Source organism: Borostomias antarcticus, assembly GCF_949987555.1.
Source record: "Borostomias antarcticus genome assembly, chromosome: 8".
NCBI classification, from domain to species: domain Eukaryota; kingdom Metazoa; phylum Chordata; class Actinopteri; order Stomiiformes; family Stomiidae; genus Borostomias; species Borostomias antarcticus.
Genome location: NC_140241.1, coordinates 9,329,926 through 9,357,474, shown reverse-complemented (window position 1 = coordinate 9,357,474; position 27,549 = coordinate 9,329,926). Strand labels below are relative to the sequence as shown.

The window sequence follows — 27,549 nt, the reverse complement described above, 5'->3', positions numbered from 1 at the left end:
TCTGTCTCTCTCAGTCTCTCTCTATACAGTCCCTCTCCCTCTCTTTCTCAGCTCTCTTTCTATACATCACCCCCCTCCTATCTTCTCTGACCTTTCCCTCAGTCTTTCAGTGTGTGATGAGACAGTTGCTGTAAAGGAATGATCACTTTTGGTCAGTCTCTAGTGCTGAATGAGGTGGTGGTGTAAGGCTCCCAGTTGCGCCACCTGAGTGAGTGTGATAGTTGAGCACAGTGGTGAGTTCATCAGCTACCCGAAAGTGAGACAGCGGGATGAAAGCAGGCGAAAGCGAAGCTGTGTTTTAAGGGGCGCTGGCGTGTTTACGTGGCACGCTGACAGCGCACTCCCCGTCTCTGTGCCTTTGGAGGGAGAACAGAGTGTAGACAAAGGACGGCTAAGCCAAGCTTCTGGAGTGTGTGTGTGTGTGTGTGTGTGTGTGTGTGTGTGTGTGTGTGTGGCTGGGTGTTTAAGTGTGTGTATCCTTTCACTGGGCCTCTGGTTATTAGATTTGGGCAAAGTCCATATACTTCCTCAAGTGGAGGCAGTTGGCTTCCTTGTTAACCCCCCAGGACAGCAGAGGGCGACTGGCAGCTTGGACATGACGTACAACCTGAGTGGAGGTGCTCTCAGCTCCAAGTTTTAGTCAATTTGTAGTTTGGGTAAGTCGTTACGAGAGCACGCTCCGAAGTTTTAAACTCGAAGTTTTAAAATCGTTGGACTCCTGTCGTTCCTTCGGCTGCTGAGATGCCAGCTCCGGACCCGCTCATGTTTGGGTTCGAGGGCAGAATCGACCTGCAGTTCAGCGCCTTGTTTTAATCAAAGTGAACAGGGGTTTGGCTGTGGACTCGCCTGTCTTATCAAAGCTCTCTGAAATCCCCCTGTAGCTAGACTCACAAGTCAGTCTCTAACCACTTCACTCAACTAGACAGACTGAGGACATTCTTCCAGATTTCGTTGCTAAAACTAAGTGGAAACAATTAGAGTAAAAAACAACAACTGCATTGCAGACCCAATCCAAAGTCTTCAGGCCGTAAGGTTTGTTCAGGCTTGAACCAATCCAAAGCAGTAGGCGTACTGCAGGTTCGTTAGCAGCCATTCTCGCCGCCGTTCGCAACAACTTCCAGTATGACACAATGGTAGGTGGAGATCTCTGGTTGTCTGGCGTCGTGGAACTACCGTGTAGCAGCGGGCTAGCGGCCCCCGAGGCCCCCCGGGGCAGGGGGTGGTCGCAGGCAGCCAGCCCAGCCCTCCAGGGCAGCTCACAGAGCGCTGGTATGTGGCTGTTTCAGACAGCTCCCTCAGTGTGCAGCTCCTAGCCACAGCGATAATGACTGACCTGGGGTGAGTCTGGGGCTCCGGAGGTTTTTACACGCTATCTACCATCTGGTTTTGAGAGGCTCTGTCCACCGGGTTTCTTTAATAGCGTGGTACAACAACATGGCATTTTACGGTGGTTTTAGCCTCTTGGCTCTCTCAATCTGGTTAGCATTACAGAGGCGGGTTTGGACCGGAGCTGGACGCTGCTGGAACGGCTCTTAACACTTTCTGGGAAGTCTGAGGGAAGACTGCATATTAGAAAAGTTTCCATTCACACTGGGCGACGCATTTCAGTCAGGTCTGGGCTCCGGCGCTGTTTTCTGCCGACATACCCTGAGCAATGCCCCCCCCCCCTCGCTGTCCCCCACCCCGCCTACTCAGATCTGCTCACCAAGGCTCTGATCTAAGACAGCGATCGACGGAAAGCCTCGACACCGCTAGCCAGGAACTGTAAACGGCAGGGGTCAGAGGTTGCGAGGGGGCCGCGCGTCAACGTGCCCGCCGGGGTCGGGCTGTTCCTCCACTTCCTCCTGTCAGCGTGCGTCTGTACTCAGAGAGGATGCTGGGAGATAAATTTAGACCTCCAGCTCCCTCTCCATCTGCCGTTGCTGAGACCAGGCTGGTTTCCATGGGAACCAGCAGCAGGCTGCCGCCAGTTGGGGGGGGGGGTGGTTTTGACAGCTGATTTTTTTTTTGAACACAAGACACTTAAGAAGGTTTATTTGCCCACCGGGCACGAGCTAATTTCATGTTTAGCCTGTATTTTTCTCTCATTAACAGCTACAAGAACACAGTCCAGTATTGGTTGATTAAATGAACACAAACTTTGCATGGGCTGGTCATCTGCTAAGCGTCCATGTTTTGGCTGCTATAGAGCAGCGCTGCACGGCTCTGAGCGCAGGAGAGCCGCCCGGCCGCCGCTGAATCACCACGGGATCCATCATTGTGACATCCTGCCTCGTAGGCGCCGGATTGCACCGGCCTCGTGGTGAACGTTTCACAGAACGCGCCCAGTAGACCCCCCCCCCCCCCCCCCCCCCCCCCCAGGGGCGCAGAGAGAGACGCAGGAAGTAAGACACACGGACAGAGAGAGACACAGGAAGTAAGACACACGGACAGAAAGAGACACAGGAAGTAAGACACACGGACAGAGAGAGACACAGGAAGTAAGACACACACGGACAGAGAGAGACACAGGAAGTAAGACACACGGACAGACAAGACGGAACGTGAGAGAGAAGCCCAGCCGGGGGAGAGGAAGGAGAGAGAGAGTTAGGAAGGAAGGAAAGAAGGAAGGAGAGAGAGGAAGGAAGGAGGGAAGGAAGTAGAAAGAGGAAGGAAGGAAGGAAATAGAGAGAGGAAGGAAGGAAGGAGAGACTAAGGAAGGAAGGAGAGAGAGGAAGGAAGGAAGGAAATAGAGAGCGGAAGGAAGAATAGAGTAAGGAAGGAAGGAAGGAGAAAGAGGAAAGAAAGAAGGAAGGAGGGAAGGAGAGAGAGAGTACGGAAGGCAGGAAGGAGAGAGAGAGGAAGGAAGGAGAGAGAGAGGAAGGAAGGAGGGAATTAAGGAGAAAGAGGAAGGAAGGAAGGAAGGAAATAGAGGAGGAAGGAAGGAAGGAGAGACTAAGGAAGGAAGGAGAGAGAGGAAGGAAGGAGAGAGTATGGAAGAAAGGAAGGAGAAAGAGGAAAGAAGGAAGCAAGGAGGGAAGGAAGGATGGAGAAAGAGGAAAGAAGGAAGGAAGGAGGGAAGGAAGGATGGAAGGAGAGAGAGTATGGAAGGCAGGAAGGAGAGAGAAAGGAAGGAGAGAGAGAGGAAGGAAGGAGAGAGAGAGAGAGGAAGGAAGGAAGGAAGGAAGGAAGGAAGGAAGGAAGGAAGGAAGGAAGGAAGGAAGGAAGGAAGGAAGGAAGGAGAGAGAGAGGAAGGAAGGAAGGAAGGAGAGAGAGAGGAAGGAAGGAAGGAAGGAAGGAAGGAAGGAAGGAAGGAAGGAAGGAAGGAAGGAAGGAAGGAAGGAAGGAAGGAAGGAAGGAAGGAAGGAGAGAGAGAGAGTAAGCTTTTGTGTGGGTTTGCCGTCTCCTGGGTACCTGCATCGGTGTTAGTGTTTCTGCTGACGGAGCAGACCCCCCCTCACACACACATGCACACACACACACACGCACACACCATTTTTCTGCTGAACATTCCTCATGCTGAAACTGGGAACAATTCCCTTTAACACACACCCTTTGCCACCTATCTCAGATGTACACTCATTCAGCCAACATGGCTACGGGGGCCCGCGGGTCTCAGCGCGGCGCATCGGTGGTCCCACGCCGACGGCAGACAGCGGTAATGGCAGACGAAAGGTCAAAGACAGACACAAGGTGTGTCGGGGTTCATGCACCGTAGGGCATGGCTCAGGGCCGTTTCATTTCCTGGTGCTATAATTAGCCCTGCTGTTTTGCTGTGACGACTCCTGTCAGAGGAATGTGCCGGTGTGCAGTAGGGCTGCTTCAGTAGCTTAACTGACGTTAAGTTCACACCTCAGTGTCTATTAATAGGCAACAATGTCAACCGCCTTGCCCCGCCCTCATGGATGAAGAATCAGCATTGGCTACAGTAAGAAGTAGTCTGACTCAACGGATGCACGTTTTGGAGATAAGCCTCGTCATTCGTTTATTACTGCTGATTCATGTGGTCGGCCAATCCAGACTACGACAACAACCTAGTGATCGATCGCTCCACCGATTGGGATTGATTTATAAAGAAATACAGCATTTTCTCTGTATCTCTGAATGGTAGAGTCCAGCCAGACCTTTCTCCAGCGCTGGCAGTCTAAACGAAGTGTGGAGAGAGAGGTCTGACTATGCAAGACTACCTAAGTACACCCCCCACCTCCGTATTTCAGCTTTGATTGATTTGTACTGTGTTGTCGTTGTATTGTATTGTCTGAGAGATTGAGAAGGGAAAACCCTCGGGGAAGAATGGGGTGGGGCTAAGACCCAGCGGCACGGACGACGGGATCACCTCCGGCTCTGACTGGCCGGCTGAGGTCACATGTCAGGGCGGATCTACAGTACACTGACGGGAGATGGAGGAGAACGCTCGGGAGATGGAGTAGTACTTCTACTGTATGTACACAGTGTGTGCATACTGTATTCGAGCAGACGGTTTATAGGGAAGTGGTGGTGGTGATGTGGCGGTGTGTGTGCACGCGTGTGTGTGTGCGTCGGTGGATGTGATGTGCCTGCTCGATGTACAGTATAATCTGGCAGGCATTCCCCTCGTCTTCCTGGCACTGCCCTCATGGCGTGTCTCCCTGCACTGAACCGGCAGTCTAGACTCCCATGAATAATGCACGCGGTGCTCTCCCCCTCTGGAAAAGCCTTCTAATCGCCCTGTTTAAGGGCTGCGTCTGTACTTATGCCAGAGATCATTAAACCTTTACACGGTGATGGCCGGCCGTGTACTTGACATCTAACAAGTAGGGACGCACTCTCCTCCCTGTCTGTACGGCTGTTTGTCTGTTTGCCTCTCTCTCTCTCTCTCTTTCTCACGCGCTTTCTATAGATGGATATATATATAGCTACCTCCCACGCCCCCCGACTACTTCCTTGCCTACCTGTGTCTTCCTGTCGCCGTTCCACTCATTAAATCTCTGTCTCGCTCTCTGATCTCCTTCCTGCTCTCAGCATCTCTTTTACTGTGAGCGCTGCCAGGTCCGGACTCAAGCAGAGAAGCGCATGACAGAACAGGAGGCCCAGATGACTGACAAATGACTGCACTGCAATGTCTCTCATATCTCTCTCAATGCAGTCTGCGTGAAATGTTATTTTTATTATCCACTTTGCCGCTGTCACATTGCAGTTTCCCCTCGTGCGACTAATAAAGGATTATCTTAACAGTATCTTAGCTTGTCCTGTGGATGACCACGTGCAGTAGTCGCAGCTACACATCATATAACTAGTAACGCATGAGCTAGCTTGTCATGTAGCCAGTACAACTAGTCATTTTAAGATAGCTTGTCATGTAGCCAGTACAAATAGTCATTTTAAGATAGCTTGTCATGTAGCCAGTACAACTAGTCATTTTAAGATAGCTTGTCATGTAGCCAGTACAACTAGTCATTTTAAGATAGCTTGTCATGTAGCCAGTACAACTAGTCATTTTAAGATAGCTTGTCATGTAGCCAGTACAACTAGTCATTTTAAGATAGCTTGTCATGTAGCCCTTATCTGGATCTGTGAGTGCGCTGCTGACGTAGCATCTGCTACCACAGTCCTTTCTACCACCATAGGAAATTTAGACTTTTAAATAGTCGCGAAGTTGGCGACGCTTGGCGTTCATATTTGAAGTGTCAAATAAACATTTCAAAGCCACTCACCAAAGCAGAAACACCTATTCTAACAAACGATGGGTTTTGAAAGCTTGGTGCTACCGTTAAAGGTACCCCGAGGAGTTTATTTTTGGTTACGAAAGTCTCATTTTAATGTGGGTGAATCTACATTACCCACACTTGTTTATGTGTCCATTTTCGACAAATGTTGTTTCTTGTATGTAGTTTATTTTTAGATTAGTATTTCGTGGTCGGGTCGTCCAGAACTTCCTTGGAATGACGAAACGATTTACTGCAGTAGCCTACGCCGCCGACAAGACGAAGAATAATTTAAATATGACCGTTATATATTGTCAAAAGTAATGTTACTAGTAAGACCTAAGTAATTACCTCGTCGGTGGCGATCGTTCCGTCTTCAAAACACCCGGCTCAGGTAGCTAAGGTTTCCGACAGTGCGCGGGGAGGCTCATGGGAAATGTGGTCTTTTTGGGCGGAAAACACTGCCGCTTCCCGAAACTCCTCGTAGGGCCTTTAAAGTGATTCTTTAAGCTGTTTTTTGTGGCATCGTCATTATTTTCGAGGTAGTCTTCTTCAACTGCCATACAACTCTGCATAGCGGAGAGCGCCCCATCTGGTCGGAAATCCTCAAAACTACCTAGAAAAATAATAAGCGCACTCGCAGATCCTGAGAAGGGCTAGCTTGTCATGTAGCCAGTACAACTAGTCATTTTAAGCTAGCTTGTCATGTAGCCAGTACAACTAGTCATTTTAAGCTAGCTTGTCATGTAGCCAGTACAACTAGTCATTTTAAGGTTGCTTGTCATGTAGCCAATACAACTAGTCATTTTAAGATAGCTTGTCATGTAGCCAGTACAACTAGTTATTTTAAGCTAGCTTGTCATGTGCAGTACAACGAGTCATTTTAAGCTAGCTTGTCATGTAGCCAGTCCAAGTATGCATGCGCGTGCGTGCGTGTATCCAGCTGGTAGACACGTGATGACAGACTAGTGGATTTTTGGTGCTGGCAGATTTAGTTTGTTATTTTGTGTGAACGCTTTGTGGTAGACGTTTGTAATCAAAGCGTGGGCGTTCTCTGAGAAACGTGCTAAATAGAGAATCTCTCCTCAGCAGATGTGCTGGAAGGTGAGCCGAGAAGCTGTCGAATCGCTTCCCAAAGGGAGGAACGAACCGGCGTGTTTCTTAAGCATTGGTAATGAAAGCAGACGGTGCGGTATTTTCCGGCAGCCTACAGAGAGGGAAACTGTAGCTCATTAAAAAAAACTGTCAGCTCTGCCATGCCACAACTGGCACCTGGTCCGCAGTCCTCTGCTAGGCCTGTTTATCCACCCGCTGGAACACTGAATCACTCCCCAGTCACCTCGCTCTCTGTCTCTCTCTGTCTCTCTTTCGCACACACACACACACACACACACTCTCTCTCTCCCTCTCTCTCTTTCTCACACACACACACACACACTCTCTCTCACACACACACTCTCTCTCATACACACACACTCTCTTTCTCTCTCTCACACACACACACACACACACTCTTCCTCTCTCTCACTCACACACACATACACACACACTCTCTTTCACACACACAAATACACACTCTTTCTCTCTCACACACACTTTCTCACTCTCGGTATCTCTGTGTCTGTCTCTGAGTTTCTGTCTTTGTCATCTTAGCTTCTCTCTCTCTCACTGACTCAATGTCTCTCTATCTCTGTGTCTCTGTGCCCAACCCTCCCCTCCCTACCCGGTTACCAATACGACTTCTAACATGCTGCACCACCCGATTTCTAATACATATGATTTGTAAAACATAAGTTAGTGATCTTATAACAAGGTATGTTCTTGTTATCAGACAAACACGCACTGCCCATGAACACAACACACACTTACACACACACACACAGACACACACACACACACACACACACACACACACACACACACACACACACACACACACAGCACTCCGGGAGTGGGAAGGAATGCAGAGTGTTGACGGCTCAGACGGTGACTGATATAGTGGATGAACCTCAGCTGGGGTTGTCTGCGGTTGGCCACGCCGGCTCAACAGAAATGTTTTGATTGGCTTAGGCCGCTCCCCCGAATGGGTTTTGATTGGCTGTGGCACAAGAATTATGCGTGGAGTGCTGGAGGGAAAAAAAGCGTCTGCTAAATGACAGTAATGGAGTTGTGTGCAGCATTTCTGGTAACCAAAATGTTTTTTTTTAGCATGAAGATAATGTCTTGCTAAGAGTACAGTGCCCTATTCCCACCATGCTACTGTGATGCTGGGAATCCTAGACCTTCTGGATTGTCCTTGGCCCCGCATCCACAGCGCACCCTAGTGGCCGCGTGAGGCGGTACGGGTCATTGGACAGCCTGAGCGCTCCTCGCTGTCAAGCCCTTCACATATCCAGCGCTGAGGCCAGATCTGATAAGCGCAGGCTATATTTCTGCCGCCTGTTGTGACTCTGCGCCTGATGTAGTGCTTCTCCTGGCAGCTGCTACAGCCCCAGCCTGATATCACTTCCTAGGCCGTCTCGGACAGCTCCAGGATTCACTTCTCACTCAGCATGGTGGCCCGTGTATGTGTATGTGTGTGTGTGTGTGTGTGTGTGTGTGTGTGTGTGTGTGTGTGTGTGTGTGTGTGTGTGTGTGTGCGTGCGTGCGTGCGTGCGTGTGTGTTAGGGCTGTCAACTGAGCTCAGAAATGATATTCGACCTTCTCTCTCCAATATTTTCTGAAAATTGACTATACTCGATTATTGGTGTATTATTTTGCATAGTGGGTGTGTGTGTGTGTGATCTTTTTCCACAGGGAACCGCTGTCTCAGAGCGAATCAGGCAGAGCATTCTCATCCTGTTCATAAAACCACACCCTGGAGTTTATCACTGCACAGTATCGGGCACAGACTCCCATTTCCAGGTAGGGCCAGCCCAGGACGGACGAGGCCAATAACCCACCCCCCTCCCGTAATTACCTGGCTTATGTTCCCAGTAGAACACCCATCCCTACGCATCATCAGACCGGGACATCCTAGCTTCTTAGTCAGAGTGTGAGTCAGGGGAAGTCCTAAGAGCATGATTGGAAATTAGGGAGGCCACATAACCTGGGGGTGTGGGCGCTTAACCCTCCTCCGGGCACCATTTTCCTTTGCTAGGCAAATAAAGATATCGTCAACTTCACACAACCGATAGTGTGTTCTTGCGGACGTTTTTGAGACGAGACTGCGAGTCTGCAATACCGCACTACTCATGTAACTGCTACTGTTGGCTCTGGGTATGAAATGCGCTATACAAATAAAGCTTTGATTGATTGACTGATTGATACTGCTACTCATGTAACACAGTAACTGGGTTCAAAACCGCCCACTCTATTCCCTATGTAGCGTAGTGAACGAGAAATTTCCGGGTGCATCCTCAGTTCACTAGAAATTGCTGTGAATTGTGCGTATTTTCTAGCGGGCTGTATAGCTAGTGAATCAAATTAACCGTTGAAAATTTGGACACTAGAAGAAAGCCCACTGTTTCTGTAATAGGGGACGGTTTCGAACGCAGCTAGTGACACACGATCGTCTCACATTAATGACGCATGCACGGCGGTGATGTAGCAGAATGAACGAGCCTGTTATTCGACCGCAGTTAGCTCACCCGTGTGTCATCTGTGTGTGTGTGTGTGTGTGTGTGTGTGTGTGTGTGTGTGTGTGTGTGTTTCTTGCGCAGAGCCGGGCCCTGTGGAGGAGCCAAACACTGACGTGAGGAGGAGGAGTCTGAGGAGAGGATCAGAGAAGCCGTCGACATGGCTCAGCACGCGCGGGACCAGGACGACCCGACGCTCGCGCAGCCTCCGCGTCTACCCGCGTCCGCACCGCCCCAGGGCGCTTTCTAACGATGTCTCGTCTGGTTCTCTCAAACGACTTTTGGCCTGAACCGAAAAGGTCGTCTTCTGTGGTTTCCCCCCGCGGCGTCGGCAGCGTAGATGTTCCCTTAGTCCCCGGCCTCCGCGCGCCACCCCCCCCCCCCCACCCCCCCGGCGGCTAGCTCTATGAGGCTCCTGGAGCCCCACCCCCTGCTGTGTCCGTGAGGCCCCCCTCCCCTCCGCCCCATGGAGGCGGAGCCGACCGACGAGGAGCGCTCCGGACCGAGGCGAGAGCGGCCCGTGTCCGCCGAGCCCCAGCAGGAGCAAACCCCGCCCCCCGCCCCTCCTCCCAACCCCCGGCCGGTCCACGGGGCCCTGGGCCGCCCCCAGCACCACCGCCACCCCCGGCGCTCTGACCTGCTGCTCCGCCTCCAGCAGCACCGTGCCCCGTCCGCCGGCGCGGCTGCCTGGCAGCAGCACGCGGCAGACGCCCCGGGCCCCTCGACCGCCGGTGGCTTCCCGTCACCGTTACCCTCCTCCGGCTCTCCCCTCCCCTCCTCCTCCTCCTCCCCCTCCCCCTCGCCCTCCTCTTCCACCTCGGCCCGAGGCCAGCCACAGCTCCTGCCCCAGACCAGCCAGGAGGCCCCGGAGGAGGCGGCGGCGGGGGCCGGGGGGGGCGGGGCGTCCTCCCGCCGGGGCGGGGACAGGAGGCCCCCTCCGAGGCCGGGGAAGTACGTGTGCACGTACTGCGGCCGCCCGTGCGCCAAGCCCAGCGTGCTGCAGAAGCACATCCGCTCGCACACGGGGGAACGGCCGTACCCCTGCGCCCCCTGCGGCTTCTCCTTCAAGACCAAGAGCAACCTGTACAAGCACCGCAAGTCCCACGCCCACCGCATCAAGGCCGGCGCGGCGGCGGCGGCATCGACCCGCGGCGAGCCCGGCCCAAGCGGCCCGGGGGAGGACCCCGAGGATCCGGCGGAGGAGGGGGAGAGCACCGACTCGGAGGATGAGACGGGCCTGCACCGAGCGCCGCTCTCCTCCTCCGGGGAGAGGCACGGAGGCGGCGGCGGCGTGGAGCGGCGCCGGGGCCCGGAGGAGGGGCAACAGCAGCAGCAGCGGCCTGAGGACTCCCAGGCCGTGAAGCAGCGTCTGGCCATGAGGCTGAGCGAGAGGAAACGCAGGCCCCTGGCATCCCCTGACAGCGGCGGCGGCATCGGCCCCTCCTCCTCCTCCACCTCCTCCTCCTCCTCCACCTCCCTGGGCCCCGGCAGCAAAGGCAGCACAGAGTCCGGCTACTTCTCCCGATCTGGCAGCGCAGAGCTCTCCCAGGTTAGCCCCTCCACCTCTGGCGCCGCCGACCACGCCAAGTCCTACGCCGAAATCATCCTGGGGAAGTACGGGCGTCTGGGGGGCCAGCAGCGTGGTCAACACCACCACCAGCATCAGCAGCCGGGCCCCTCTGGCTCCTCCTCCGAGTCGGCCCCCCCCGAGGACAAGGGCGTGGCCTCGGCCCCGCCCTTCAGCGTGCCTAAGACCCAGGTCATCGAACACATCACCAAGCTGATCACCATCAACGAGGCGGTGGTGGACGCCAGCGAGATTGACAGCGTCAAGCCCCGCCGCTCCTCGCTGTCCCGGAAGGGCAGCCTGGAGTCGCCTCGCTTCTCCTCCCCCAAGGACCCCTACGTGTTCGAGGCCCCCCCCGGCGTCCGGGAGGGGGGGGCGGCGGCGCCCCTGTTGAGGAGCAACTCCATGCCCTCCGTGAGCCCGGAAGGCCTCCTCGCCACCCCGCCGCCGCCGCCGCCGCCGCCGCCCCCGCCCGCCCGGGGCTTCCGTCTCTGCCGCTCCTTCGACGAGCAGCAGACGTCGGTGGCGGAGATGAGGGCGGGCCACGCCCAGCGCATGCTGCGGCGCCAGCCCGCCATCGAGGTGCCGCCGGGGGCCGAGCTCGTCATCGGGGAGGCGGCGGTGGCGGGGGGCTCCTCCTCCTCCTCGGCCCCGGGGAGCGAGCCCGCCGCCAGTAGGCCACAGCAGCAAGGCAGGGCGGGGGGCGGGCCCTGGTACGAGTGCGAGGCGTGCGGCGTCCGCTGCGAGCAGGGAGGCGGGGGCTACAAGGCCCACGCCAGGCTCTGCCCGGGGGCGTGGCCGCTCCGGGAGCCGGAGAAGAAGGAGGCGGGCGCTGGCGGTGGGGGCGGGGCGTACCGCGAGGACCGCCCCCAGATGATGCACTATAAGTTCCGGGCGCTGGCCATGGCGGTGAGGAAGAGGAGGAAGGAGGAGAGTCTGGAGGAAGATCCCGCCACCGCCGCCCAACCCCATAGCCACGCGGAGACAAGCAGACCGGAGCACAGCCTGGCCTTCTCAGGTACGCCTGTCTGGACAGAGCAGGAATATTACATTACATTACATTACATTACATTACAGACATATAATGAATATTACATTACATTAATTTAGCAGCCGCTTTTATCCAAAGAGACTTATAATTGCATTTAACGTAGGTAGTCAGTGTACTACTACTCGCCAGAACAAGTGCATCTCCTGTCTGAACAAGTGACTGAGAGCATACAGTACTGTAGTGCTAAAGCCAAGTGCACGAGTAGCAAAAATATAAATACAATAGGTGCTTTAGTACAATAGACGCTTTAGACATATAGACAAATAAGTATATTTATAAAGAAACTATAGATAGAATGTGATTATGCCTATGTGAGACAGAGAAAGTAGCATTGACAATTAAGCCGTGGGTTAAAGAAAGCTGTATTTTGAGTGAAATATCTCCTCGTTATGTAATCCATAATTTGATTCAAAACTCTGCATAAGTGGCTCTTCATAATGATAGTGGGGCAGCTGTAGCTCAGGAGGTAGAGCGGCTCGTCCAATGATCGTAGAGTCGGCGATTTGAATCCCAGCTCCTCCTGTCCACATGCCGAAGTGTCCTTGGGCAAGATACTGAGCCCCAAATTGCTCCCAATGAGCAGGCTAGCACCTTGCATGGCAGCTGCTGCCATTGGGTGTGTGAATGGTGTAGTGGAATTAAATCTGATCGAAAGTAAAAGATTTGCCAAGGTTCGCTCAAAGAGGTCAAGTCTGATTTATTGAGAAAACATACTAGCGCAAGGACTTCAGGATAACGCACGTGAGTGGTATCTAACAGAAGTGCCCCCGAACGGTGTTGCAGGGTCTTATATTCAAGCAATACACAGGTATGACGCTTCCAGGGATTTGATTGGCTAACCCATCTGTACACTTCATAATAAATGGCATACGTCATCAACAGTGGTCAAGAGACACGTGATATTAGAAAGGGCGGTAAATCTTGAATAGGTTTCAGGGACAATGGAACAAAGGAAAGTCACTGTAGGCCAGACTGAAGGTCTGAGATGTGTCGACCTCCTGGAGATGTCATGTTATAAATTAGGTTATACAACGGTTAGTTCTGGTTCATGATTCTGATTGTCTGGAAGCCGTGTTAAAATACTTTGTAACACACACCTGGGACCGCATATCATTCCATTTTTTTGTATTAATGCGCCTCCCATTTGAATGCATTGTAGTTGTTGTTGTTGCTTGGCAACCCTTTTGTTAGGGGAACTATTTTGCTCGGCAGAATTGAGGGAATGATGCTTCGTTTTGAATAAATGTTAAGATTTTACATTGCTGTGTGTTTATTTTACACTACTTTACTGTAGTAACCATTGTATAAAAGCAATAAACCACGAGAGGCCGTGTGTTATAGTGATTTTATAACAGCTAGCGCTTCGCGTCGTGCCTAACAACGCCCCCTAGCTGTTATAAAATCACTATAACACACGGCCTCTCGTGGTTTATTTCTTAATTAACACAGCTAAGATGGTTTGCATGTGAAAGGTTGAGGGAAGTAGGGTGAAACTACAATTTCTATGACAATGGGTGAATGAGAGGCCTTCATTTTAAAGCGCGTTGGATAAAAGCGCTCTATAAGTGCGGTCCATTGAGCGTTTTACCGTAGAGGCGTCATGGTCGTCACGGTTCTATGCCCCCCCCCTCCAGGCTCCTCCCCCCAGCCCTCCCCCCAGCCCCCACAGGACAGGAAGGGCGTGTCGGTCATCCAGCACACCAGCTCCTTCGAGAAGCAGGAGAGCGTCTCCATGGAGAGCCAGGAGGCGGAGTTCAGAGACGACCAGCCCACGACGCAGGCGCCGCCGGAGCCAAGGCCATCCCCCTCCACCTCGCGTCTGGTCCGCCAGTCCAACATCCAAGTGCCCGAGATCCTCGTCACCGTGGAGCCCGACACCGACATGCCGTCTGTGTCGCCCCCCCCGGTGATGGCGTCCTCGTCCAAGGTACATGATTATATTAACACTTGACTCTACTGTACCTGGAGTATTTTTGACTGTCCGATCGTTTCTTCTTTTTTTTGTAATCGTTCTCGTTCTTATAGATTTTTCTAATATATATCACTTAGTAGGGGCGGGCTGTGGCTCAGGAGGTTGAGCGGGTCGTCCAATGATCGATCGTAGGGTCGGCGGTTCGAATCCCGGCTCCTCCCTGTCCACATCTCGAAGTGTCCTTGGGCCAGACACTGAACCCCCAAATAAGCAGGCTAGCACCTTGCATGGCAGTTGCCACCATTGGTGTGTGAATGTGTGTGTGAATGTGTGTGTAAATGGGTGTGTAAATGGGTGTGTAAATGGGAGGCCCTTGTAAAGCTCTTTAGATAAAAGCTCTATATAAGTGCAGTCCATTTACCATTTTACCACACTGAGGAGTATGTTTCTCTCAAGAATCCTATTCAGAATCAGAATTGTTTATTGCCATTTGTACTGTACATACATAGGAATTGTTTGCGACACTGTGGTGCTTTACGACTACACAACAATGGACAAGTACAAGGACAGGACAAGACTGCAAGATACAAACAGTGCAAAAACTAGCAGTGCAATTGGACCGCAAAGGGTGAGTGCAGTAATATTCTCTCTCTCTCTGGCGGTCTGTTCTAGGAGGTGGAGCGGGTGGAGGAGTTCCAGTGGCCCCAGCGCAGCCACAGTCTCTCCCAGCTCCCCGCCGAGAAGCTGCCGCCCAAAAAGAAACGCCTGCGCCTGGCCGAGGCCTCCGGCCAGTCCTCCGGGGAGTCCAGCTTCGAGTCCGCCGCCTCCAGCCGGCCCGCCTCCTTCGAGGACCAGGGGAAGCCGGAGACGGCGGCCCCCTGCTGGGGCTCCGGCGTCGGCGCCGGGGGGGGCTTCCACATGCTGACGGTGCCCCCCGCCTCCCACCAGCACCACCCCCCCACCAGGGAGATGAGGCGCTCGGCGTCGGAGCAGGCGGCGGCGAGCCCCCAGGTCCAGGCGGAGGGGGCAGAGGCTCGGAGCAAGTCCTTCGACTACGGGTCGCTGTCCGCCCAGCGGCAGTCGGCGACCGCCTGGCAGGAGCGGAGGAAGTGCCTGCTGGTGAAGCACGCCACCCTGGGGGAGCCGGAACAGGAGGAGGGTGGCGGCGGCGCTGTGGGTCCCGCGCCGGGGCCGTCCCACCCTGCCCCCAGACCGGGCCCCGAGGCCGCTGGCAAGGCCCTGCTGCTGTTCCAGCCCCAGGCCCCTCCTCACCGCACCCAGACCGACTTCCACATGCGGCCCGGAGCCGGCCCGAAGCCGGCGGCCCCCCCGGGGCCTCTGAGGCAGCTACTCCCGGCCGCCGCCGCCGTCCCCGAGGTCATCTCCGCCCAGATCGTCCGTCGAGCCTTCCTACACGCGCTCCCAGCCGGTGCGCCCGTCCCAGTCCACCCGGCGCCGCCACGCTCAGAGGAGCGGCTCCGCCTCTTCCCCTCACCGCCACCGCCGCGCCCCCAGTTCCCCTCCGGCCCGGCGGTGTTCCTCCCCGTTCCCCCGGACCTCGCCATCCAGCTCCCTTCGCACCCGCCCGCCCTCAGACAGGCCCCGCCCTCCACCTCCTCCACGTCTCCCTCCGCCGCCGGCCACCGCCACCACCACCTGGCGCCCGTCCCCTACCGACACCCCCTCCCCCAGCGCGGCGGCCCGGTCATCGCCACGTGCGCAGAACGTCTGGCGGCGCCCGCCGTGTCCCTGGTGGTTCCCGTGCGCCTCCATGCCTACGTGCCCGCCCTCGCCGGCGCCGCCATGTACACCACCTTGTCCCAGATCCTGGCGGCGGCGGCGGCGGCGGCCCGGGAGCCCGTCTGCTGCACGGCCATGGTCATCATGGGTCAGCTGGAGCAGGACAAGCTGCACAGGTCCTACCTGAGGCTGCCCGGTCCCGACTTCAAGAGCTACCCCCCCCTGCCCCTGCCCCTGGCCCTGGGGGCGGGCCCCAGCCTCAGTCCCGCGGAGGAGGACTACGGCCCCCTAGGGGCCGGCGGCAGCAAGCGCATGCTCTCCCCCGCGGCCAGCCTGGAGCTCAGCGTGGAGGCCCAGCGCCAGCAGAAGAGAGTGAAGGAGGAAGAGGAGGAGGAGGAGGAGGAGGAGGAAGAAGAGGAGAGGGTCAGAGAGGAGGAAAAAAGTGCCGGGAGCAGCCTGGAAGCAGGGGAGCAAAAAGCCGAACCCCAGCAGAGGGCGGAGTTAGAGGCGGCGTCTGTGAAAGCGGAGGAGGAGGAGGAGGAGAAGGGGGGAGGAAGAGGGGAGGAGGAGGAGCTAGGGGGGGAGCACAGCGAGCAGGGGGCGGCGGCAGGGAAGTCCGAGCCCAGGAAAGAGGAAGAGGAGGAGGAGGCGAGCGGAGAGATCTGCGCCCCACCGCGACCCCTGAGTCCGGAGAGACCCGCCCCCTCCTCCTACCCCAGTCTCCACGCCGCTGCCTCCTCCTTCTACCCCTCCTCCTCCTACCTCCACACCGCCACCCCCTCCTCCTACCCCTCCTCCTCCTACCTCCACACCGCCACCCCCTCCTCCTACCCCAGCCTCCACGCCGCCACCTCCTCCTCCTACCCCTCCTCCTCCTACCTCCACACCGCCACCCCCTCCTCCTACCCCAGCCTCCACGCCGCCACCTCCTCCTCCTACCCCTCCTCCTCCTACCTCCACGCCGCCACCCCCTCCTCCTACCCTAGCCTCCACGCCGCCACCTCCTCCTCCTACCCCTCCTCCTCCTACCTCCACGCCGCCTCCTCCTCCTCCTACCCCAGCCTCCACACCGCCACCTCCGTCAGCTGGTGCTACCTGAACTACGTGAAGCCCAGCCCCTCGCCGCAGGGCGAGGCCCAGGCCTCCGTCTACGCCTCCTGGAGCGTCGGCGTCCACAACCCCAACCTGCCGGGCCTCAGCACCAGGCTGGCCCTGTCCCTGCTGCGCTCCAAGCAGACGCGCAGCGCCCAGACCTACACCATGGCCGCCTCGCCCGCCCCCGCCTCGCCCAAGCTGGTGCAGGCCAGCGGCCGGACGCCCCTCGTCTCTGAGGTAAACATAACAGCAGTGCGGTTCGCCTGTAGGCGCGGCGGGTTTCGACGTGAACGAGAAGAATCCCTGCAAAAACATTAGTTAAAATACAAGAAATAAATACTGAATTTGAGGAGAAATTACTTAATACTAGTGAAATTATCTTTCCATGCAGCAAGATCATTTTACTTGATAAGAAATTTTAAAGGTATAATATGTAATATGTGGATTAAAATAAACATTTTTTCAAAAATAATACATCCATAGGGCTTTGCGAAGGCTGCAGAGTAAAAGTATTGCTTTTCCATAAAAAATGATATTGTGTCTGAAATTATTACATTATGAAATTTTGACGGCCCGACAATGACACTCTGTTGATATCATACCAGCCAATAGTATCACAGCGTTGGTACTGTGCGCTGAGTTGCCAGTACTATTCTAGCTTCACCACTGTGAGATTAGCAGTAGCCAGCTAACGTTATACTTCCATGAATTAGCAGCATTATTGATGTTGGTTAGTGTGTGTGCGACTATAAAACGGCAGCTTTTCCGTCCACTTCCGCTCACTCTTTTCAGCTAAACGTTTGGTAAAATGGCCGAGTTTCGTCGTCCTGCTTCTCCGCCTGAGCCCCGGCGAACCGTGCGATACGAATCTCAAAAGCTCAGTGACCGAAGAAGGAGCAAAAGTCGGATAGATATCCAACAGCCAGCCTTTGCTCTTTGGACAGAGTTTATGGAGTTTCATGGGATAAGGTTGCATGGTGACATGGCTACTTTTCTACTAGACTGGTAAGCTAGCTAACTAGCTATCGTTATCTTTCTTGGAATCTGCATAGCCAGACCTAACGTTATCTCCACACTACAGCATCTAACGTAACTTATTACATGGCACTCTGAAATACTTGATTGTGATTACTGATTAGTGTAAAGTTATGTTCCTCTCGGAGTGAAGATCTCATCACAGTATGACTGAAACGGTGCATTCTCTGGCATTTTGGCAACCAATACATTGTGTTGTTGCAGTTCTTATCTTTAGACACTAGATGGGGGAAATAATCCACATATTACATATTATACCTTTAAAATAAAATAAACTGGTTCGAGTCTAGAAATAAAATTGAAACTAGGAAATAACTTTTAAAACAAGATAATTCATCTCATATTTCCAAATTTAAGATTTTAAATCTTGGCAAGCACAGAACAATTTGCAGTGTACGTTTTGACGTTGGTTTTGCACGTTTCGCACGTCTTTGGTGTTGGTGAATTTGCCTGTGTCTGTCTCGAGTGTAGGTACATGCCACGCTGCCCGGCCCCTCCGTCGAAGTGAAGGAGCAGCCGCCGCAGCCAGAGGAGGAGGAGGAGGAGAGGAGAAAAGAGAAGATAAAAGAGGAGGCTCCGTCCACCTCCACCTCCCAACAGGCCGAGCCTCCTCACGCCGCTCCCCGCGTCCGTATCTTCGAGGGCGGGTAAGAGAGGAGCTGGACGCTTGTCTCTCACTGACCGATCTCCACGCTTTGTTTAGCTGGAGCGCTGGACAAAGGTCTGGCTGGACTCGCTACCATTCCAGGACGGGGGTATTTCTATAAACTAATCACAGTCGTCTTCGGCGGAGCGGTTGCTAAGTAGTTGTTTCAAGTCTGGATTGAATCTGATTGGGCGGGCGACAGATTTCATCCGCCACCGATTGGGCTGTAATAAACGAATGACAAGGCTTATCCCCGAAACCTTCATCCGTTGAGTCAGACTACTGGACACGGGAGAGAAGGGTGTGTCAGTGTGCATCATGCATTCAGGTGCTGGGATGCAGAACAAGTCCAGCTAACAGACGCTACCACAAAAAAAGGCTGAATTTTCAGTTGTTCTTTGGGGTTGGGGTTGGGATGGGGAAGAGATTTCCTCCAGACCCGTTTCATCATTTGTTCCTGGTAAACGGTAAATGGACCACACTTACACTATGTGGACAAAGGTATTGGGTCACCTACACATTACACCTACAGGAGCTTTTATGACATCCCATTCTAAATTCATAGGCATTAATATGGAGTTGGTCTCCCCTTTGCAGCTATAACAGCTTCCACTCTTCTGGGAAGGCTTTCTACAAGATTTAGGAGTTTTGGAATTTTTGCCCATTCATTCATAAGAGCATTTGTGTGGTCAGACACCGATGTTGGACGAGAGGGCCTAGCTTGCAATCTCCATTCTAGTTCATCCCAAAAGTGTTTGATGGGGGTGGGGTCAGGGCTCTGTGTGGGCCAGTCAAGTTCTTCCACCAACCTCACCCAGAAAAGGGCCTCCCCCCCCCTCCACAACGTTGGAAGCATAAAATTGTCCAAAATGTCTTGGTAAGCTGAAGCATTAACATTTCCCTTCACTGGAACTAAGGGGCCTAGGTCAACCTCATAAAAACAACCCCAGACCATTATCCCTCCTCCACCAAACTTTACAGTTGGAACAATGCAGTTAGTTAGATAACGTTCTCCTGGCATTCGCCAAAACCAGACTCATCCATCAGACTGCCAGATAGAGAAGCGTGATTCATCACTCCAACATTTTCCACTGTTCCAGAGTCCAGTGGCGGTGTGCTTTACACCACTCCATCCGACGCTTGGCATTGCGCTTGGTGATCTAAGGCCGTCTCGTCCAACATCAGTGTCTGATCTCACAAATGCTCTTCTGGATGAATGGACAACAATCCCCACAGACACACTCCAAAATCTTGTAGAAAGCCTTCCCAGAAGAGTGGAAGCTGTTATAGCTGCAAAGGGGGGACCAACTCCATATTAATGCCTATGAATTTAGAATGGGATGTCATAAAATCTCCTGTAGGTGTAATATGTAGGTGTCCCGATACTTTTGTCCATATACTGTATATAGTGCTGTTATCCAAAGCACTTTACAATGGCCTCTCGTTCACCCATTCACACACACACATACACACACCAATCGCGGCACCTGCCATGCAAGGTGCCAGCCTGCTCATCGGCACTTTGACATGTGGATGGGAGGAGGAGCCGGGGATTCGAACCACCAACCCCACTGGGGAACTGGATGACCCGCCCCACATCCCGAGTTCCTCGTTAGTGTCTGTTTGCCGTCCTCACCGCCGCAAGCGGCCAGATGAAGTTTGTCCGCTGTGGAGACACCGTAGCGAGGCCAGCCCAGCGCCCGAACTCCCCTCCCTAGCCTGGGGCTGATGACTGGGTGTGGATAGTGAACATGTCTAATTGGCTGTGTGTCTACGTGTGTGTGTGTGTGCGTGTGTATGCTTTTGAGTGTGGATGTTGGTGCGTGTGTACGTGTGTCTGTGTGTGTGTTTGTACAGTTCATGTGGGAGTGAGTGATTATTCCTGTTTGACAGTGGATAATGCAAGTGGGGCGTTAATTAGTAGTGTTTATCACTGGCAGCCACACACGCACACACACACACACACACACAGAGCCAGAAGAAGAGTGCTGCTTACCTCTCTAACAGACTACACCATCCTTTTTTCTTTTCTCTGGCTGCCTCAATCTCTCTCCCTCTCTCTCTCTGTCTCTTTCTCTCTCTGCCTCAATCTCTCTTTCTCTCTCTGTCTCTCTCTCCCTCTCTCTGTTTCTCTCTCTCTCTCTCTGTTTCTCTCTCTCTCTCTGTCTCTCTCTCCCTCTCTCTGTTTCTCTCTCTCTCTCTCTCTGTTTCTCTCTCTCTGTCTCTCTCTCCCTCTCTCTGTCTCTCTGTTTCTCTCTCTCTCTCTCTCTCTCTCTCTCTCTCTCTCTCTCTGTGTTTCTCTCTCTCCCTCTCTCTGTCTCTGTCTCTCTCTCTCTCCCTCTCTCTCTCTCTCTGTCTGTAGATTTGATTTAGTCATGCACACAAACACGTTGGAATCTGCCCAAAATGTACTCTGCACACATTTAAACAACCGTCATTATCTGTGGCTTCCTCTCATGTGCTCACTCTGAACACACCGAACCAGCGACGGCGTGGCAGTCATCGTGGGGACATGGGACACAACACACACACACACACACACGTCACGTCACGGCAATTATAAACACTCGCCGGGCGGCTCGGTTTACGTTTTTTGACGACTTTTATGTTTCCATCCCCGATCCAATTAGAGGGGCTTGTGAGAGGAGAGGGAGGAGGAGCCACGAGAGGAAATTATCATGAGTCCACTGTGGGAACAGATGCTGGAACATAGCGGGCTGATCCCTCGCTAACGCTTTGTAACGGGCCCGCGGTGGTGGTTCTTGACAGGCTCGGCTGGTGGAAACGCCGGGCTTAATCTTCTTAGCCGATACCGGCTGAGCGCCGCCTCCCTCTCCCCCAGCACTGAGCTCCGGCAGCCTGGCTCCCGTCCGGACGCTAATCCCATCTGAGATGATATCATATCGGGCTGTGTGTGCAGGCCTGGGTAGCCGAATAGCTGAGATCGAGCGTCTGCTAGCATATAGAATAATTAGCGAAATTAACGTTCGCTGTCACTTTGATCCGATTTTCACAGCTCATCTACTGTAGCCTACTCTTCACACGTATCTGCCATATCCATGATGTGGATAGTGTGTGAGTGGGAACACATGGTCGGTTTCCTTGTAGCCACCTTGAGTGCTCTCCGATCAAACCGGAGATGTGTGAAGTGCGGCTGGAGCCTGGCAGTGTCTGTGGATTTGAGGGGTTATTTTTAGCCGTGACACCGAATGTATGTCAGTGTGCAGACGGCTTGGAATGAACGCAACGGAACGTCACCCCTCCGTGAGAACTGTTTTCACAGTCGGGGTGAGAAAGAATGCGGTGGCTCTGGAGTTGGGAGAAAGGGATTTCTGTTCCCCTCGCAGGAAAGTGCATGCTTAAACTGCAATTTGTTAGTGTTGATTCGCAACTTAGACCGCGAGAAAGCGCCCTTGTTCGTGGAGAAGTGGTCCAGCATCGTTCTAGTCCGGGGAGAGAAGGGATACAGTGTAGAGGAGGGTTCATCTGGATGTAAATCGTCAGTGGTTCTACTGTGGCCTGTGTCCACAAGTAGCCTTTAAGTAAATTAAAACAGTATATAAACACCATTTATGGAGTGAGCATAAATACGGTGTCTGGTTTTTATGCACCGACCATTCTGAGCTGTTGGCAGTGGCCAGGCTTCCCTTCCTTAATGTTAGCGGTTGCTGCTGTTGGCGAGTCCGGCCTTCCCGGGCGCAGCGGCAGACAGGACGTATTTGTCTGTCTTCTCGAGGTGAGCTGCAATGGGGAGGACAGCAGGGGGACGGGGAGGACAGCAGGGGGATGGGGAGGACAGCAGGGGGACAGCAGGGGGACGGGGAGGACAGCAGGGAGACACGGGGACGCAGGGGGATGGGGAGGACAGCAGGGAGACGCTGGGGGACGCAGGGGGACAGGGAGGACAGCAGAGGGACGCAGGGGGGGCCCGGTTTGGAGAGACTCCCTCGTTCTACTACCTCTATAAAGAGAGACTTGTCTAAAGATGCTACCATCATCTAAATCACCTCTCTTTCTCCTTCTCTCTCTCCCTCCCTTTCTCTCTCTCTCCCTCCCTCCCTCTTTCCCTCTCTCCCTCCCTCCCTCCTTCTCTCTCTCTCTCCCTCCCTCCCACTCCCTCTCTCTCCCTCCCTCCCTCTTTCCCTCCCTCCCTCTTTCCCTCCCTCCCCCCCCTCTCTCTCTCTCCCTCCCTCCCTCTTTCCCTCTCTCCCTCCCTCCCTCCTTCCCTCTCTCTCTCTCTCCCTCCCTCTCTCCCTCCCTCCCTCTCTCTCTCTCTCTTTCCCTCCCTCCCTCCCTCCCTCTCCCTCTCTCCCTCCCTCCCTCCCTCCCCGTCAGGTTCAAGTCCAGTGAGGAGTATGTGTACGTGCGTGGCCGCGGCCGGGGGAAGTATGTGTGCGGCGAGTGCGGTATCCGCTGTAAGAAGCCCAGCATGCTGAGGAAGCACATCCGCACACACACCGACGTCCGGCCCTACGTCTGCCGGCACTGCAGCTTCGCCTTCAAAACCAAAGGTGAGGGCAGGCCTGACGAACCACACGCCTGGTCTCATACTGTACCTGCTCCTGGTCTCATACTGTACCTACCGTCAGTAAGGGTGGGGGAAAAAATCGATTCTCATCAGAATCGCGATTTTTTGTTTTATGATTTTTAAATTATTTTTTTTATTCAAAAATCGATTTTTTCCTTATTAAAATGCTTAATTTCAGTCCATGTTTATAAGTCGAGGTGGAAAAAAGTTACTGCTTTTCTCCAGCAGAGGGCGAAATGTCTTTGGTGAAGGTGAAGGTGTAAGGTGAAAGACAAGAATGGCGGACAATGTGAGAAGAAAATGCACGGAGTTAAGACCCCCACCATCCAACTTCAAGTCGTCTGGTGTTAAAAAATAAATAAAAAAACGCAATAATCGGCAATATCGAATCGCAATAATGTAAGATTAAGAATCGCAATTTAAATCGAATCGGCACCCAAAAAATCTTAAAAAATCGAATCGGCAGAAAAGCATATCGTCCCAGCCCTAACCGTCAGTATGTTATGTTCTACCCTCCATCTTGACTGCGGTTCCTAGTGGAGGGTGATGTAATATGGTGAAATCTCTTTCTGCCTGCGGCCGCTAGGGAACCTCACCAAACACATGAAGTCCAAGGCTCACGGGAAGAAGTGCCAGGCCATGGGCGTGTCCGAGTCGTCGGTGGACGAGCCGGAGAGCGAGGAAACAGGTACCGTCGATATCGAAATATCTCCCCTCACACACTTCCCCTGCTCGAAGCTGAGGAGTCGGGTCGGTCGTACCACGGCTTCAGCTACAGGTAGATGTGCTCTTCTGAGGGGCTGGATTAGACTCACGGGTCAGTCTCTAAACGCTGCACTCAACTAGAGACCGAAGACGTTCGTCAAGGTTTCGTCGCTAAAAGTGGGTGGAAACAATTTGAGAGATGGAAAAAAACCTGCATTGCAGAACCAATCCAACATCTTTAGGGCGGTCCTTCCTAATGGGGCGGTGAATGTTTGGTTTTGATTCTCCACTCCAGTTTGTTTGGAGGATATAATTTCCTGTAAGGCTCTGATTGGTAGCATCGGTTTTCAGCGCCGTTCTGGCGACGATTTTCAATGGAAAATCTCTGGACTTTGACAGTCTGGCATCGCAAGATTACACTGGATGTGCTCTTCTTAGGGGCTACACCTACCAGTAGACGTGCTTCTGTTCTTCTGAGGCGCTCAAACAGCCCAGGAATGACCGTTTACGTACCGTTACAACTCTCCCCCTACCTTCTCTCCTCCTGAAGACCAAAGAATAGTAAAAAATAAATAAAAGCTTTCCTGAACAAAAGATGAATAAATGAACTGAGCACAGAATTCCGCCGTCTCTGTGTTGCTGATGCTGTCAGGCTCGGCCCGTTCTGAGAAACATTCCAGACAAACACCCACATCCACCCTCTCTCTCTCTCTCTCTCTCTCTCTCTCTCCCTCTCTCCCTCTTAAGCAGGTTGCTCTCAACTCAATGCAGCCAAGGACACACCATTCAAACAGACTTTCATTCAGTGTGCTGTTGATAGTTTGTGAACGGAGGCGCTGGCAGGTTTCCATTTAATTGCAACCTTGTCCGTCCGCCCGTTCACTGCCTATTTTTGCCATCGGTTTGAGGGATGGACGAGTTTGTTGTCTGTGTTGCACTCTTATTTTACTCTTGTTTATTTGTGCTCTTTGCATTCACATATAAACATGTGTGCTAATGTTGTACTGTATAGATAACGGTATAGGTACACAGTAGGTGTGTGTGTGTGTGTGTGTGTGTGTGTGTGTGTGTGTGTGTGTGTGTGTGTGTGTGTGTGTGTGTGTGTGTGTGTGTTTGTACAGTTTAGGTAGCTAGCACAGCTGATTCTCAAGGGCCTTAGTGTCCTTAATCAGAGACCTGATTTAGACCTACTAAGCAACCTTGTGTATACTGTGTGTTTTCCCTTGTGTACTATAAGAGAATTTGGAATGAAAGAGACATGAGGAAAAGTCAACTGTGGCTGCATGTTTACAAAGGGTGTGTGTGTGTGTGTGTGTGTGTGTGTGTGTGTGTGTGTGTGTGTGTGTGTGTGTGTGTGTGTGTGTGTGTGTGTGTGCGTGTGTGTGTGCGTGTGTGCGCGTGTGTGCGCGTGCGTGCGTGTGTGTGCGTGTGTGTGTGTGTGTGTGTGTGTGTGTGTGTGTGCCGCTTCATCCAGGTGGCAGTGAGGAACACGTCTGCGGTTCCGAGGAGCAGGAGGAGCACCAGTTCTCCGATCTGGACGATTCCGAGGAGGAGGAGGAGGACGACGACGACAACGAGGAGGAGGAGGAGGAAGAGGAGTCCTCGTCCCACGACGACCCGCCCTCCTCCTCCTGCTCCTCGGATGCCCGCCTGTCCACCGGGGGGCGCTCCGCCGGCGGCAGGCACTCCCAGCAGCGGGGTACCCCCGACCCGCCCCTCTCGTCCCCGGCCGACCCCTCTCCCCGGAGGCCATGGCCCCCCCCCTCACCGGGCTGCAGGCCGGCGCCGTTCCCCCAGCGCGTCTGGAGCCCCTCCCCCAGGGCCTTCTCCTCGCCCCCCAGCGGCGAGAGCTGCTCCTCCAGCCGCAGCCTGTCCCCCCGCCACCCCTCCCCCTCCCCCGAGAGGGGTCCGTCCCCCACCGCCGTCAGGGCCCCCTCTCCCCTGCGCCCCCTCTCCCCCCTCCGGACCCTCTCCCCCAGGCGCTACCGGGCATCCCGGACGCGGGCCCCCCCCTCGCCCCTGGGGACGCAACACACACCCCGAGGTTTCCTGCCCTGGGAGAGCCCTGGTGCTAAGAACGTCAGCCAGGTACGTCCGACCGTGTGTTTGTGTGTGTGTCATGGCTGTGTTCGGTCTTTTTAGCGCCGCCATATTCCCCTTAACACAGCTCGGGGTGTTTTATTATGCTGTGGCCAGTCTGGTTTAGGTCTGCTGCAGTGGTAGCACAGCGCCCCCTAAGGCAATGTGAAAGCAAGTTCAGGTTAACAACGACGGTGTCCTTGCTCCCCCCGCAGGAGAGATACGGTACTACGGGCGGAGCGTCTCCAGAGGCCTGCCCGTTCCCTCCAGCCTTCCTCCGCCTCTCCCCCGGGGAGACCCCCGGCACCCCGGCCCCCCAGACGCCATCCGCCCGCCGCGTCTTCAGCCACCTGCCCACGCACTCCCAGCAGGACCGGGTGCCCTGCCTGATGATCCCCATCGGAGGGATCCAGATGGTCCGGGCGCGACCGTTCCCCCGCCCCTCCACCGGCCCCTCCTCCCCCACGTCCCCCACGGAGGGGTGGTCCCTGTCCCCGGCCCAGAGAGGAGCGCCCTGGGGCGGGACCCCCAGAGCACGAGGCCTCAGGACTCCAGGGGATCCCTGGTCGGAGAACCAGGAAGCAGGAACCAGCCAAACGGGGCCCAGCGCAGCCCCTGGACCTTCGCAGGCCGCAGACGCAAAGCAATATGGCAGCTCGCATAGCTCCTCCCACGCACACTGGTCTGCCGCGGGGGACACGGAGCCCTGGCTCTCAGGCGGCTACATAGGACCGCCCCTCGTTCAGCCAAACCCCCTTCCCTCCTACAGGATTGGACAGCCGTCGCAAAGGGAGGAGCCTCCTGGTTTCCGCCCCAGAGCAATTGGTCCAGAATTGTTGGAGGGAGGTGCCAAAGGCGGGGCTTCAGAGCGTACGAACCAGAGCACTTCCTAGTCTCAACCCTTCGATGCTTCATGCATCCTTTTTGCTTTTTGGTTTGCTAAACTTGTTCTTTTTGTTTTGTATTGCTTTGTTTTTATACAGTTTTCAATACAATTGTTAACTTAAATGTTCTTGTTCTTCTGCAATATTCAGGTTTGTTATATGATGCACTTTTATTTGTTATTGACAATAATGTTTCTGTAAATCTATCTATCCCCGTATCATGGATGATACTCCTATCTTAATATCTATTTAAATATACATTATGTACAAAGCATATGAATACATTTGTAAATGACCAAAACCTTTAATCGATAATAATTCCATTTTTGTTTGTCCCTTTGTCCAGTATTACTCAAACTGTAGTTACCTGTGCCTTTTCTGTCCAGGTCTGTGTGTTTGAGATGTAGACAAAGAGAAAACGGCTGTGCAGTTTTATACTCTCTTCTGATCATTCGTTTCCATGAGGCCATTTTATGTCAGGGGGTCAGAGGGTCAGATCAGCCTATCAGAGGGTGTCAGAGGGTCAGATCAGCCAATCAGAGGGTTGCATGAGGAGCCATTGATGGAGCAGCAGAACCTCTCAAAGAAAATGCACTGAACTTATACTTTTTATTGCGAAGATTTAATCGGAAAGTATATCTCTGTACAGAGAAGAGTGCTCCTTATTTATTACGTTAAATGATGATTGTTATGTAAAATTGTATTTTTATTTTGTACATTTTTTTGGAGGGGACCATGCATTGTTATTTAGTCACATGTATGTTTTTTTCTCTTTTTTATTTTCTAATGACTTGAAAAGGGGAAGGAGACAAAGGTGTCAGTGAGGTTGTGTTGAGGTTTGGTACAGGGGGATCAAGTGCCCTGTCAGTTTCACAAAAAACAAATCTCTAAGTCTCCGAAATAATTAAAGAGTGCACCAGAGCTCCCTTCTATATGTCGTCTTTTTTATATGTATATATTTTTTTTTTTTAACATACTCCAAACAAACTGTGTAGAGTGTCCCCAGGTCCAGAGGCTCCCAGCTGTG

The 27,549-nt window shown here is 53.5% G+C and overlaps 1 protein-coding gene across 1 annotated transcript in view; it reads left to right on the top strand.

The window, feature by feature from the left end:
• Positions 1-27,266, top strand: part of hivep3b (HIVEP zinc finger 3b) — a 56,704-nt gene extending 29,438 nt beyond the window's left edge. The window contains exons 2-10 of the mRNA XM_084442441.1: positions 9,365-11,865; positions 13,533-13,825; positions 14,483-16,066; positions 16,589-16,882; positions 18,152-18,327; positions 22,662-22,837; positions 23,441-23,542; positions 25,034-25,647; positions 25,854-27,266. Of these exons, the coding sequence (XP_084298567.1) occupies positions 9,747-11,865; positions 13,533-13,825; positions 14,483-16,066; positions 16,589-16,882; positions 18,152-18,327; positions 22,662-22,837; positions 23,441-23,542; positions 25,034-25,647; positions 25,854-26,531 (6,036 nt within the window). The 5' untranslated portion in view covers positions 9,365-9,746 and the 3' untranslated portion in view covers positions 26,532-27,266. The remainder of the gene's footprint in view (positions 1-9,364; positions 11,866-13,532; positions 13,826-14,482; positions 16,067-16,588; positions 16,883-18,151; positions 18,328-22,661; positions 22,838-23,440; positions 23,543-25,033; positions 25,648-25,853) is intronic.
• Positions 27,267-27,549: the final 283 nt, after the last annotated feature.